Consider the following 11890-nt stretch of genomic DNA (forward strand, 5'->3'; position numbering starts at 1 on the left):
AAAGAGAGTTAAAAAAAAAAAACAAGAACTTAGAACTACTAATGAAGCTGCTCACACCGATCCCTCCTGCAACGTCTTATTCCCTGGTGGTCCATGTGCGGTATCGTGTGTTTATGAGTAAGTGGGAACAGGGAGCACCAATTCTATTTGCGGTGGGCTGCCACAGAATAAATGAAAACAGGGAACATGGAAATTTGAAACAACTCATATGTTCGATGTCGGGATGTCCCAATCGACATTTTATTGATAGTCTCGCTAATTAAGCAAGACTAGTACCGCTCTTTTTTTTTCTTTTTTTTTTTTAAAGCTTTTGTAACAAACACGTGGAATGGAATACGGTTATGAAAATAGCTATTGAAGGCATTAAAAATAATAATAAACTGTACTATTTTATTACACCGCATGACCAATAATATTGTTTGGCTTTATAACAAACCTGAGAGTCAGGTTCCTCATCCAATAAAAGATCAAATTGGGGAAAAAATAAGACTAATCATTTGACATGGTTCTAGATCAGGGGGGAGCAAGGTGGAATCTTAGTTTTTATAAATAAAGGATGCGTGATATACAATATGAACGGTAAAATACTGACTATTGAAGAGTATGTGAGCGAAGCAGAACGTTATTGGTATCTGGAAAGAAAAGAGATTTCTAATGTCTACAATATTTGGAGTGTAAATGTCACTGTAGGGGTGTTATTTTATGTGTAGAGGGCTTTAATCATGTTAAAGTGTGCATACGTATATTTACATACAGGTTTTCTATGCTCTAACTACCAAAATATTCATGTTTTTTTTTATTTCTACGTAACTGCCATGTGTGTGGCGGCATGGCGGTCGAGTGTTTAGCGCGCAGACCTCACAGCTAGGAGACCAGAGTTCAATTCCACCCTCGGCCATCTCTGTGTGGAGTTTGCATGTTCTCCCCGTGCATGCGTGGGTTTTCTCCGGGTACTCCGGTTTCCTCCCACATTCCAAAAACATGCTTTCCCTTTACCTTAATTCTTAATGTAATTAAAAAACTTTTTTTTTTTTTTTTAGCACAAAACCTCCTTGTTAGCATCCTACTAGTTTCAACACAGTTTTTTTTGGTTAACGTCGAAAATGTTGCTTCAGTTTGCGCACTTTTTCCAGTTAGTCTACAATATGATGCGTTCTTAATGTAATTAAAAAAAGTTTTTTGTAATTTTTTGCATAAAACGTCCTTGTTAGCATCCTACTAGTTTCAACACACTGTGTTTTTTTGGTTAACGTCGAAAATGTTGCTTCAGTTTGCGCACTTTTTCCAGTTAGTCTACAATATGATGCGTTCTTAATGTAATTAAAAAATGTTTTTTTGTAATTTTTAGCATATAACATCCTTGTTAGCATCCTGCTAGTTTCAACACACTGTGTTTTTTTGGTTAATGTCGAAAATGTTGCTTCAGTTTGCGCACTTTTTCCAGTTAGTCTACAATATGGTGCATTCTTAACGTAATTAAAAAGTTTTTTGTAATTTTTAGCATAAAACATCCTTGTTAGCATCCTACTAGTTTCAACACAGTTTTTTTTTGGTTAACGTCGAAAATGTTGCTTCAGTTTGCACACTTTTTCCAGTTAGTCTACAATATGGTGCATTCTTAACGTAATTAAAAAAATGTTTTTTGTAATTTTTAGCATAAAATGTCCTTGTTAGCATCCTGCTAGTTTCAACACACTGTGTTTTTTTGGGTTAACGTCGAAAATGTTGCTTCAGTTTGCGCACTTTTTCCAGTTAGTCTACAATATGGTGCGTTCTTAATGTAATTAAAAAAAATGTTTTTTGTAATTTTTAGCCTAAAACGTCCTTGTTAGCATCCTACTAGTTTCAACACGTTTTTTTTTGGTTAACGTCGAAAATGTTGCTTCAGTTTGCGCACTTTTTCCAGTTAGTCTACAATATGGTGCGTTCTTAATGTAATTAAAAAAACGTTTTTTATAATTTTTAGCATAAAACGTCCTTGTTAGCATCCTACTCATTTCAACACACTGTGTTTTTTTGGTTAACGTCGAAAATGTTGCTTCAGTTTGCGCACTTTTTCCAGTTAGTCTACAATATGGTGCGTTCTTAATGTAATTAAAAAAAAGTTTTTTGTAATTTTTAGCATAAAACATCCTTGTTAGCATCCTGCTAGTTTCAACACACTGTGTTTTTTTTTGGTTAACGTCGAAAATGTTGCTTCAGTTTGCGCACTTTTTCCAGTTAGTCTACAATATGGTGCATTCTTAATGTAATTAAAAAAAGTTTTTTGTAATTTTTAGCATAAAACGTCCTTGTTAGCATCCCAGCGGCTGACTGTAAATCTTTGCTAATTTACACAGTTACACAATGCTTGTTTGTCTATATGTGCCCTGTGATTGGCCGCGACCCTTGTGAGGAAAAAGCGGTAGAAGATGATTGAATGAATGACGTGTGTTATGCAAGTTTCCCCCCCCAAAACCAAGTGCGGCTACCTTCTATATTTATTACACAATCTCTGTCCTCACACCCAAGAACGCCCCCCCCTTAACAAGGCTTGCAGTCAGAGCGTTAATGCTAACTGGCTTTTTTAGATCAGGATTAGAAGGCCTCCAACAGGCAAAGACTGCAAGCCCGCTAAAAGCAGCCGAGGGAAGAATGCTGACATCATGGAGTAGGAAAAAAAAAAAGCATATTTATTATTCATCGGTATAAAATATTTAGTCATCTGAAAAAGGTTGTGCAACGCGAACGGACGGTCGGAATCGCTTGAAAGTGCCTTGAAGGAGAGCATGTGCAAAATAGTAACTCCAGAATGTTCTGTTTCAAGTACATGGTTGCTTCCAAACCACATGAATGTCACTTAATCCACTTCTTCATCAGCAGCTGCCCCCCCCCCCCTTCCTGATTGTTCTCACTCCGCAGGATCCAGTGGCGCTACAGCGGGGGCTGATGGTTGCAGGCACAAACATGACAGTCCAAGATGGCCGCCTGCCAGGACAGTCCAGAACGTTCTGATGATAAAGTAGGACCTCGTGTCTTGGAAAAGTGCGGCGTGTGCGTGGGGGAGTATTGAAAAGATTTCACACTCCCGAGTCGGACGGGGGAGGGGGAGGGGGGAGGCGGACGCGCTACTTTTTCTTGGCACAAACGGCATCGCCTGGCATGGTGCGGTTGTCACGGCGGCCTACACGTCCACGGGGTGGTGCATGTGCGTGGCGTGCGAGCGGTGCCTGCGGGGGCAGCAGGCGTGAAGCAGCACCTTGCGAATGTCTTTGTTCCTCAGGCTGTAGAGGATCGGGTTGAGCAGGGAGCTCCCCGCGGCCGGCGCCAGCGTGGCGTAGGTGTAAAGCGGCGGGCTGGAGGCGTCGCCCAGGAGCCCCCACAGCGAGAACGGCATCCAGCAGCCCACAAAGACGCTCAGCACCACCACCAGCCGGGAGAAGCCCCGCCCGCTGCCGTGCTTGCTTGCATATGACTGGTTGGAAGGCAGGAAGTGCCTTTGGGTGGCGATGGCGTGGGCGTGGCGCCGGGCTACGCGGCAGATTCCGGCGTAGAGCTGCAGAGTCACCAGGACCACCACCAGGAAGCCCCCGCACAGCAGCGACAGGTACGTCCGGGTGAGCGGTCGCGCCACCGAGCAGGAATCGGGCTTGTCCAGACAGTGCCACCCCATGGCCGGGCCCGCCCCCATGAAGCACGCCCCCAGCCACACCAGCAGCAACAGGAGCGCGGCGCGGCGGCGGGACTGACCCGAGCCGTACGTAAGGGCGTGGCTTAATGAGAGGTAGCGGTCCAACGCCACGCCCATCAGACTACACAGCGAGGCGGTCAGCGACGTCACCAGCAGTCCCGACGTCACCAGCTCGGACCAGTCGCTGGGCTCCAGGCAGAACAGGAAGAGGAAGTGCATGATGAGAGCCACGCCCGCCAGCAGGTCGGCCAAGCCCAGGCTGGCCAGCAGCAGGAACACGGGAGCCCGTAGCGACGGCGTGGCCAGGATGGTGGTCACCACCACGGCGTTCTCGGCGGCGATGAGCGTCCCTGACACGCATAGGGCCACGCCCCACGCCGTCAGCGGCGGGGCGTCCTGCCGAGGCGAGTTGCCCGGCTGCTCGGCTCCCGAGAAGGGGTCCGCCGCGCCCGAAGACTCGTCCCAGGGCAGGTCAGAGTTGTTTGCCGTCATGGCTGCTCAGCGGTTACACACGCCTGGAAAATATAAACATTTATATATAATACACCATCTTATCATGTCATTGGGAGTGACCAAGATGGATAGGATCAGGAATGAATCCATTATAGAGACATTACATGTTAGAGGCCTTGGAGATGGTTGGGTCCAGAGGAGATATAGTGAATATGTTGGTAGAAGGATGCTGGCGTAGATGAAGACCAAGGAGGTTTATGGATGTAGTGAAGATTTATGTAAATAATAATAAGGATCGTTTGGTTCTCTCGGGTGGGGGTCTGCACTTAGCAAACAATATTGAAAATGATAAATAGATACACCCCCCTTTTTCAAAACATTGCTGAAGCATTATGGCATATTTTTGTCTCCTCGCTCCCCTCCTCCATTTCCAGACTTTCATAAATAAAGCTGACACCTTAGCTCTTCATCACCAAAGCATTAAAAGAACAACAACCGGGGAGTGCCCCCCTCCCGCTAATGTCCAGACAAGACGTTCGGCCCACGGAGGCCCACTGTGGACACCTCGTACCACGCACAGCTGCTGCATTCCACCGAGCTCCGGCGCTTATGCAAGCGCTCAAGCGCGCACTATTTCGTGCAAATCCTCAACGTCGTTTTGAATGGGAGTATTTTAAAGTCAGACAGCGACACGCGCGGGTTGTTGATTTCAGACCGGGGGGGGGGGGTGCATGTTGTATAATACTGTACACCTCCATTGCAGCATATTACATAATTAATATATTGATGAATAATTACCTTTTAAAAAATATGCTTAAATGTCTTTCTTTGGTTCCTCCTCTTAAAGATCCAAAGGGGTGCAGCCTCCGGGGTTCGGTACCGGATGAAACCAAAAAACGGGACGTTCCACGACGAGCGCTCGTCCTTCATCCAGTCCTAACGTCCTGACGTCCTATGGTTCGGCGTCCTCGCCGTCGTCGCTGCAGGTCCAAACTGGCGGAACCGATGCTGGAGCGCGCCTTCCGAGACCACAAGAGGGCTTGTCTGACGTCACGGGCAGGGGCGATCCACCAATCAGGAGGCGAGGATGCAGGCGGTAAAGGATGAGGGTGGGGGGGGGGATGTGTGTGGAGTAATTTCATTCAGAAAAATGCGGCATCTTTTTTTGGCCACACCCACTGCGGTTGACTCGTGCTCGTTTCTTGTAATTACGCGCGCGCGAGCAAGCACGCTTTATACACATCCATACATTTCCTGTAAGGATGTCGGTTCCTGGTGTTGGGGGGGGGGGGGGGGGGGTCGTTAGTCCTGGTGGTGCTGTCTATAGTGCTGAAACGCAGCCATGACTCATAAGGGGGGGGGGGGGGTAGGTCCTCAAGTCAATTCATTAGGTACACCAAAGCAACGAATATAATCTTCCATTCATTGCTTGGAGGTGTTATTTAACATATTTTATTCATACAAATTATGATAAACAACCATACAGTTATTACAATACAACCACAATAACAAACATTATTAGCATTTGTAATATGCCTATAATTTAAATTTAAAACGTGTTGTGTTTGTACTGTAAGTGGCCACTGTAAGTGTTATTTATTACATATATTTATTACATATACTTCATCCATTCACTTCATATAGTGGAGGTTATGCAACCTTTTTTGCTGCCCCCTAAAGGAAAGACACGTGATCAGTTCATGAACCGTTTTTGCATGTTTTTCCCTTTTAATGTTCATGAAATGTTATTAATTATGCATCCATCCATTCTTTTTCTATGCCGCTTATTATTAGGGTTGGGGGGTATGCTGGAGCCTATCCCAGGTGAGGTAACGTGAGAGCACATTGGAATGTGGGAGAAATTATTAATGTCTGAAATGAGTCATTTCAATGAATACAGTGTCAGGAAATATGCATGACATGTTATTGAATATGATAATATTGAATGTATTTATTAATGCCTGTTTGCCCCCCCCCCCCCCCCACCCCAGCACACACATGAAGCAGGGACAACAGCTGAGAAGGCTTCCCCCCCTGCTGTTAATGGCGTGCGTGGGTGCAGCGCCAACATCATCAGCATCAGCAGCAGGAGAAGGAGGCGGGGCCGAGAGGGGAATCTCGTCCTGTCGGCACCATATTAGGGCACTTCCTGTCCGCCTGGCTACGTCATGGAGTGGCGGGTGAGTGTCTTTAGTGTTTTTCTCTGCTGTGCACATGATACGGATATTCGATGTGATTCCTAGAAAGATGCAGCATTTTATATATTATTTTTTATGGGGGGGGGGGGGTTAGGGGGGGTATTCCTTGTCGTGTCGTTGTACGCAATACAACACTTGAATGACTCACGAGATCCACGCACGGAATAAAGCCCACCTTCCTATAGCGTGCATCATCAGCAGGGCCGTACCTACACATGACAATGACCCTGGGGCAGCAACACATGCCCCCCCCCCCCATCCCACACTTATAGTATCAAATTCCATAAATAAAAACAATGTTATTTCTCCTTCATGTTCACCTTTATGGATCTATTGATCTGTAATCTATTGATATGTAATTCTATTTATATATTTATTTTTGTATTTATTTCTACATTTATTTTTGTATTTATTTGTAATTTTTGAATTTTGTTTTTTATTTTTGTATTTATTTTTGTTTTTATTTCCATTTATATTTATTTTTTTGTATTTAATTTTTTTTTATTTTTTTAATTTTCACTTTTATTTATTTATTATTTTGGCAGTTTTGGCCCTCCATACACCTTAGGTGATTTCATTTAATGATAAAATGTTTCTATTGCGTTTATATCATGTGTGTGTGTTTCAGGTGACCCGAGGTGGGCCTTACGGTTGCCAGGTAACCAAGTTTGGCTGCGGCTCATGTTACGCCTCCTCTTGCTCTGCGTCTCTGCCTCATAGCTCCCATTGCCGCCCTTGAGGACCGACCCAGGAGGACCGACCCAGGAGGAGGACGACGACATTTGGGATTCCAACGTGAAGCTCTCGAAGAAGATCCGCTTCGGTCCAAGGATCCAGTATGAAGACGCTGCTGATGAAAGTCTTCTGCACCACGATGCTGGTCCTGGTCCTGGTGGTGGTGCCCTGCGTGCGCCCGCAACCAGGTGACGTTTCTTATATGTTCTACAACATAGAGTATAACATTTAGAACATGTTACGTTGCTTCCAGACTGTTCTCAGGCCCAGTCATGTGACCTGTGTGTCGGGGACTCCATGCTCAACCTGACCGGCTGCGTCTGGAGGCTTTGTCCTGATGGTGACACACACACACACACACACTAATTCAAGCAACATATGGATGCAGCAACATGAGCTGTGTGTAGCGTGTGAATTATTTAGTATGCCAGGAACACACACACACACACACACACACACACAAACACACACACTCATTGTTGTGGTTCCCGTGTCAGGTAACGACACCGGCACGTGCGTGTACGACGAGGGCAATGTTGCGGACAGCGCCGGAAACTGCAGCTGGACCCGAGTGTCGGAGCTGTGTACAGGTATGACGCTGCGCCACCAGATGGGGCTGTTTCTACATCTATTATGTATCTGCTGTATATGCTGATATTGGCTCCTTTTTAATCAATCATTAGCATAGTGGGCGTGGCTGACCTGTTTTTTTTTTTTTACCCCTCTCTTTGCCTAATGATGAACTCTGCCTAGCGACAAGTGGTTACGCCATGCGTGGGTTTTCTCCGGGTTTCCTCCCCCATTCCAAAAAACATGCTGGGTTAATTGGCGACTACAAATTGTCCATAGGTATGAATGTGAGTGTGAATGGTTGTTTGTCTATATGTGCCCTGTGATTGGCTGGCCACCAGTCCAGGGGTATGCCCCGCCTCTCGCCCGAAGACAGCTGGGATAGGCTCCAGCATACCACCATGCTAGTGAGGATAAGCGGTAAGATGGATGATCAAGGAGGGTTTGTTTTGTTGAAATGTTTTTTTTTTTTTTGCTCTTAATGTGATTTATTTGCCATTGAACTAGTTTGCCCTGTTCTGGGCATGCCCAGCCGGGAGAAGGCCCCGGGGCAGACCTAGGACACGCTGGAGGTGGCCAGGGTTTCCCTACTGAGACTTTTTACTATTTTTGAGGGGGTGTAAAAGAATGTTTTTACTTTTTTATAAAATTTTTTGGGGGGGAAAAAAATCTCAGTGCCCCCCATGAGACATTTTTTTAATCAATTTATCAAATTTATAATTTTTTTTAGTTTTTGTTAATATTTTTGTTGAATATTTAATAATATGTGGGGGTGTAAAAAAATGTTTTTACTTTTTCATACAATTTTTTTTGGGGGAAAAAAATCTCAGTGCCCCCCATGAGACATTTTTTTAATCAATTTATCAAATTTATCAATTTTTTTAGTTTTTGTTAATATTGTTGTTTAATATTTAATAATATGGGGGGGTGTAAAGAATGTTTTTACTTTTTCATACAATTTTTTTTGGGGGAAAAAAATCTCAGTGCCCCCCATGAGACATTTTTTTAATCAATTTATCAAATTTATCATTTTTTTTTAGTTTTTGTTAATATTTTTGTTTAATATTTAATAATATGGGGGGGTGTAAAAAAATGTTTTTACTTTTTCATACAATTTTTTTTTGGGGGAAAAAAATCTCAGTGCCCCCCATGAGACATTTTTTTAATCAATTTATCAAATTTACATATTTTTTTAGTTTTTGTTAATATTTTTGTTTAATATTTAATAATATGGGGGGGGTGTAAAAAATGTTTTTACTTTTTCATACAATTTTTTTGGGGGGAAAAAAAATCTCAGTGCCCCCCATGAGACATTTTTTTAATCAATTTATCAAATTTATCTTTTTTTTTTGTTTTTGTTAATATTTTTGTTTAATATTTAATAATATGGGGGGGTGTAAAAAAATGTTTTTACTTTTTCATACAATTTTTTGGGGGGGAAAAAAAATCTCAGTGCCCCCCATGAGACATTTTTTTTAATCAATTCATCAAATTTATCATTTTTTTTAGTTTTTGTTAATATTGTTGTTTAATATTTAATAATATGGGGGGGTGTAAAAAATGTTTTTACTTTTTCATACAATTTTTTTGGGGGGAAAAAAATCTCAGTGCCCCCCATGAGACATTTTTTTAATCAATTTATCAAATTTATCTTTTTTTTTGTTTTTGTTAATATTTTTGTTTAATATTTAATAATATGGGGGGGGTGTAAAAAAATGTTTTTACTTTTTCATACAATTTTTTGGGGGGGGAAAAAAATCTCAGTGCCCCCCATGAGACATTTTTTTTAATCAATTCATCAAATTTATCATTTTTTTTAGTTTTTGTTAATATTGTTGTTTAATATTTAATAATATGGGGGGGGTGTAAAAAATGTTTTTACTTTTTCATACAATTTTTTTGGGGGGAAAAAAATCTCAGTGCCCCCCATGAGACATTTTTTTAATCAATTTATCAAATTTATCATTTTTTTTTAGTTTTTGTTAATATTTTTGTTTAATATTTAATAATATGGGGGGATGTAAAAAAATGTTTTTACTTTTTCATACAATTTTTTGGGGGGGAAAAAATCTCAGTGCCCCCCATGAGACATTTTTTTAAATCAATTTATCAAATTTATCATTTTTTTTAGTTTTTGTTAATATTTTTGTTTAATATTTAATAATATGGGGGGGGGTGTAAATTTTTTTTTTTACTTTTTCATACAATTTTTTGGGGGGGAAAAAAATCTCAGTGCCCCCCATGAGACATTTTTTTAATCAATTTATCAAATTTATAATTTTTTTTAGTTTTTGTTAATATTTTTGTTTAATATTAAATAATATGGGGGGGTGTAAAAAAATGTTTTTACTTTTTCATACAATTTTTTTTGGGGGAAAAAAATCTCAGTGCCCCCCATGAGACATTTTTTTAATCAATTTATCAAATTTATATTTTTTTTTAGTTTTTGTTAATATTTTTGTTTAATATTAAATAATATGGGGGGGTGTAAAAATTTTTTTTTACTTTTTCATACAATTTTTTGGGGGGGAAAAAAATCTCAGTGCCCCCCATGAGACATTTTTTAAATCAATTTATCAAATTTATCATTTTTTTTTAGTTTTTGTTAATATTTTTGTTTAATATTTAATAATATAACAATTTGTTTAATATTGTCTATCTTAATTTATACATAAAGCTCTGTGATTGGATGGCGACCAATCCAGGGTGTACCCCCCTCACGCTTGAAGTCAGCTGGGATAGGCTCCAGCACACCCTTACAACCCTAATGAGGATAAGCATAGAAAATGGATGGATGAAATTTATACATATATTAGATTATAGATGGATCAACAGCGCCTCTGCTGGTTGCAGCCAAGTAGTGCACCCAGTCTGCCTCCATTGCTTCCAAACATGACACATGAATATACTTTCATACACACACATTGTGCACTAACTGTATATGTGTATGTGTGTGTGTGATTTATTCCTCCAGTGGTGGAGAAGGTGGCTGAAGGAGGAGGTGACTCAGGTAAATCTTATTGCCGTCACTGCCCCCCCCAACCCCCCACCCCCGGTCATGCTCTTGCTTGCGTCAAGACCTTTCTATTCCCATAAGCGCTGAGTAATTCCCTAAAGCCTCACCACGGAACCGCGAATACGGATAACCACAACGCTGGCTTCCTCCTCCTCCTCTAGGCGATGGCGGGAAGGCCGAGGCCACGCCGCGGCTCTCTCAGGCCAAGTTCAACATGTCCAGCTTCATCGGGGGCGTGGTGCTCGTGCTGTGTCTGCAGGCGGCCGGAGTCTTCGCCATGCGCTTCCTCAAATCCAAGGAGCAGAGCACCTACGACCCCATGTGAGTGCGGCTGCGTCAAACAGCGGCCTCTAGCGGCAGTACAGTAACTGTGCAGGTCCAGTGACAACTGCTGGGACTTCATTATCCACCCTAGCAGGACATGTTAAGACAAATGTACACTTTGGTGAGCAGCCAGGAAGTCCATGATGCCATTGTTGTGTGTGTGTGCAGAGAGCAGCCTCAGTGAAACGAAGGACGAGGATGAAGGACGCCACACGGGAATGACTCATGGAATTGTGACGACAAGCCACGGCCCTCTTCTGATTGGTCTCCACCACCCCCTACCCCCCACTCCCAGGCCCCCAGTCTCCAAATGCTACATAGTGTAACGGGTGCAAGTGTTGGTGTTTTTATTCCAGATTTTTGCACTACTTTTCTGATGTGATGACTTGTGAGCAGTCTAGAGTCTTTTATGGATTGATTTATTATATTTGATTATGTGGATTCAATCACTTAATGCTGTGATTTGCGTGTGCTAACGCTGCACCATTATACCATCATAACATTCATAGATTACAATTATTTGGATTTGTGTTCACTCTGACCAATCACAATTATACTCCACATTTACAGTACTATTCTTTGGATTTTGGAAAAATATTTCACGTAAAAATTTTAATTGTTATTCATAATCATTACATTAAAATAATTTTGTAAATAAAATGAATATAAATTAAAATATAGTAATATGAAATTGACAAACTATTTATTAATATGTTCTGTGGCCATCATAAAACCTTTATTAAAGGGGACCGATTATGCTCATTTTTGAGTTGTGGACTCCTATAGAGCAGCTACACACAATAACCAGCACACAGAGCTTTCTAGTTCTTTCAGAATCTGCACCTATTCCGCTGTATTTTTGTTTTGATTTTGTGGTTCCTGTGAAAACTGTCTGTTTTAATTTATTCCACATGTCTTCGGGGT

General features: G+C 41.8%; 2 protein-coding genes across 3 annotated transcripts; one reads left to right on the top strand and one right to left on the bottom strand.

Annotated features, from left to right (window-relative positions):
• Window positions 1-81: 81 nt before the first annotated feature.
• Window positions 82-11594, top strand: LOC131102351 (CD164 sialomucin-like 2 protein). 2 transcript variants are annotated; one of them, XM_058047948.1, is made up of 9 exons: window positions 82-5219; window positions 6115-6303; window positions 6950-6979; window positions 7042-7244; window positions 7310-7396; window positions 7554-7646; window positions 10601-10636; window positions 10804-10963; window positions 11135-11594. In XM_058047948.1, exons 4-9 carry the CDS (start codon window positions 7160-7162, stop codon window positions 11148-11150), a joined length of 477 nt encoding a protein of 158 aa, XP_057903931.1. In that variant the 5' UTR covers window positions 82-5219; window positions 6115-6303; window positions 6950-6979; window positions 7042-7159; the 3' UTR covers window positions 11151-11594. The 2 variants fall into 2 exon arrangements, with proteins under 2 accessions (XP_057903931.1, XP_057903930.1); XM_058047947.1 differs by lacking the exon at window positions 6950-6979 and having other exon boundaries at window positions 11135-11593.
• Window positions 2468-5149, bottom strand: LOC131102350 (G-protein coupled receptor 3-like). Its single transcript, XM_058047946.1, has 2 exons — window positions 4922-5149; window positions 2468-4185 (listed from the first exon to the last, which is right to left on the bottom strand). Exon 2 carries the CDS (start codon window positions 4160-4162, stop codon window positions 3164-3166), a length of 999 nt encoding a protein of 332 aa, XP_057903929.1. The 5' UTR covers window positions 4163-4185; window positions 4922-5149; the 3' UTR covers window positions 2468-3163.
• Window positions 11595-11890: the final 296 nt, after the last annotated feature.

The sequence above is a fragment of the Doryrhamphus excisus genome, chromosome 14 (assembly GCF_030265055.1).
Source record: "Doryrhamphus excisus isolate RoL2022-K1 chromosome 14, RoL_Dexc_1.0, whole genome shotgun sequence".
Taxonomy (NCBI): Eukaryota; Metazoa; Chordata; class Actinopteri; order Syngnathiformes; family Syngnathidae; genus Doryrhamphus; species Doryrhamphus excisus.

What these genes read in the sequence shown, in the direction of transcription:
- LOC131102350 (XM_058047946.1), bottom strand. Translation starts at nt 4,162, where the DNA reads ATGACGGCAAACAACTCTGACCTGCCCTGGGACGAGTCTTCGGGCGCG.
- LOC131102351 (XM_058047948.1), top strand. Translation starts at nt 7,160, where the DNA reads ATGAAGACGCTGCTGATGAAAGTCTTCTGCACCACGATGCTGGTCCTG. An exon ending in CTGCGTGCGCCCGCAACCAG is followed by an intron (nt 7,245 to 7,309) that starts GTGACGTTTCTT and finishes CGTTGCTTCCAG; the next exon opens with ACTGTTCTCAGGCCCAGTCA. An exon ending in CTGGAGGCTTTGTCCTGATG is followed by an intron (nt 7,397 to 7,553) that starts GTGACACACACA and finishes TTCCCGTGTCAG; the next exon opens with GTAACGACACCGGCACGTGC.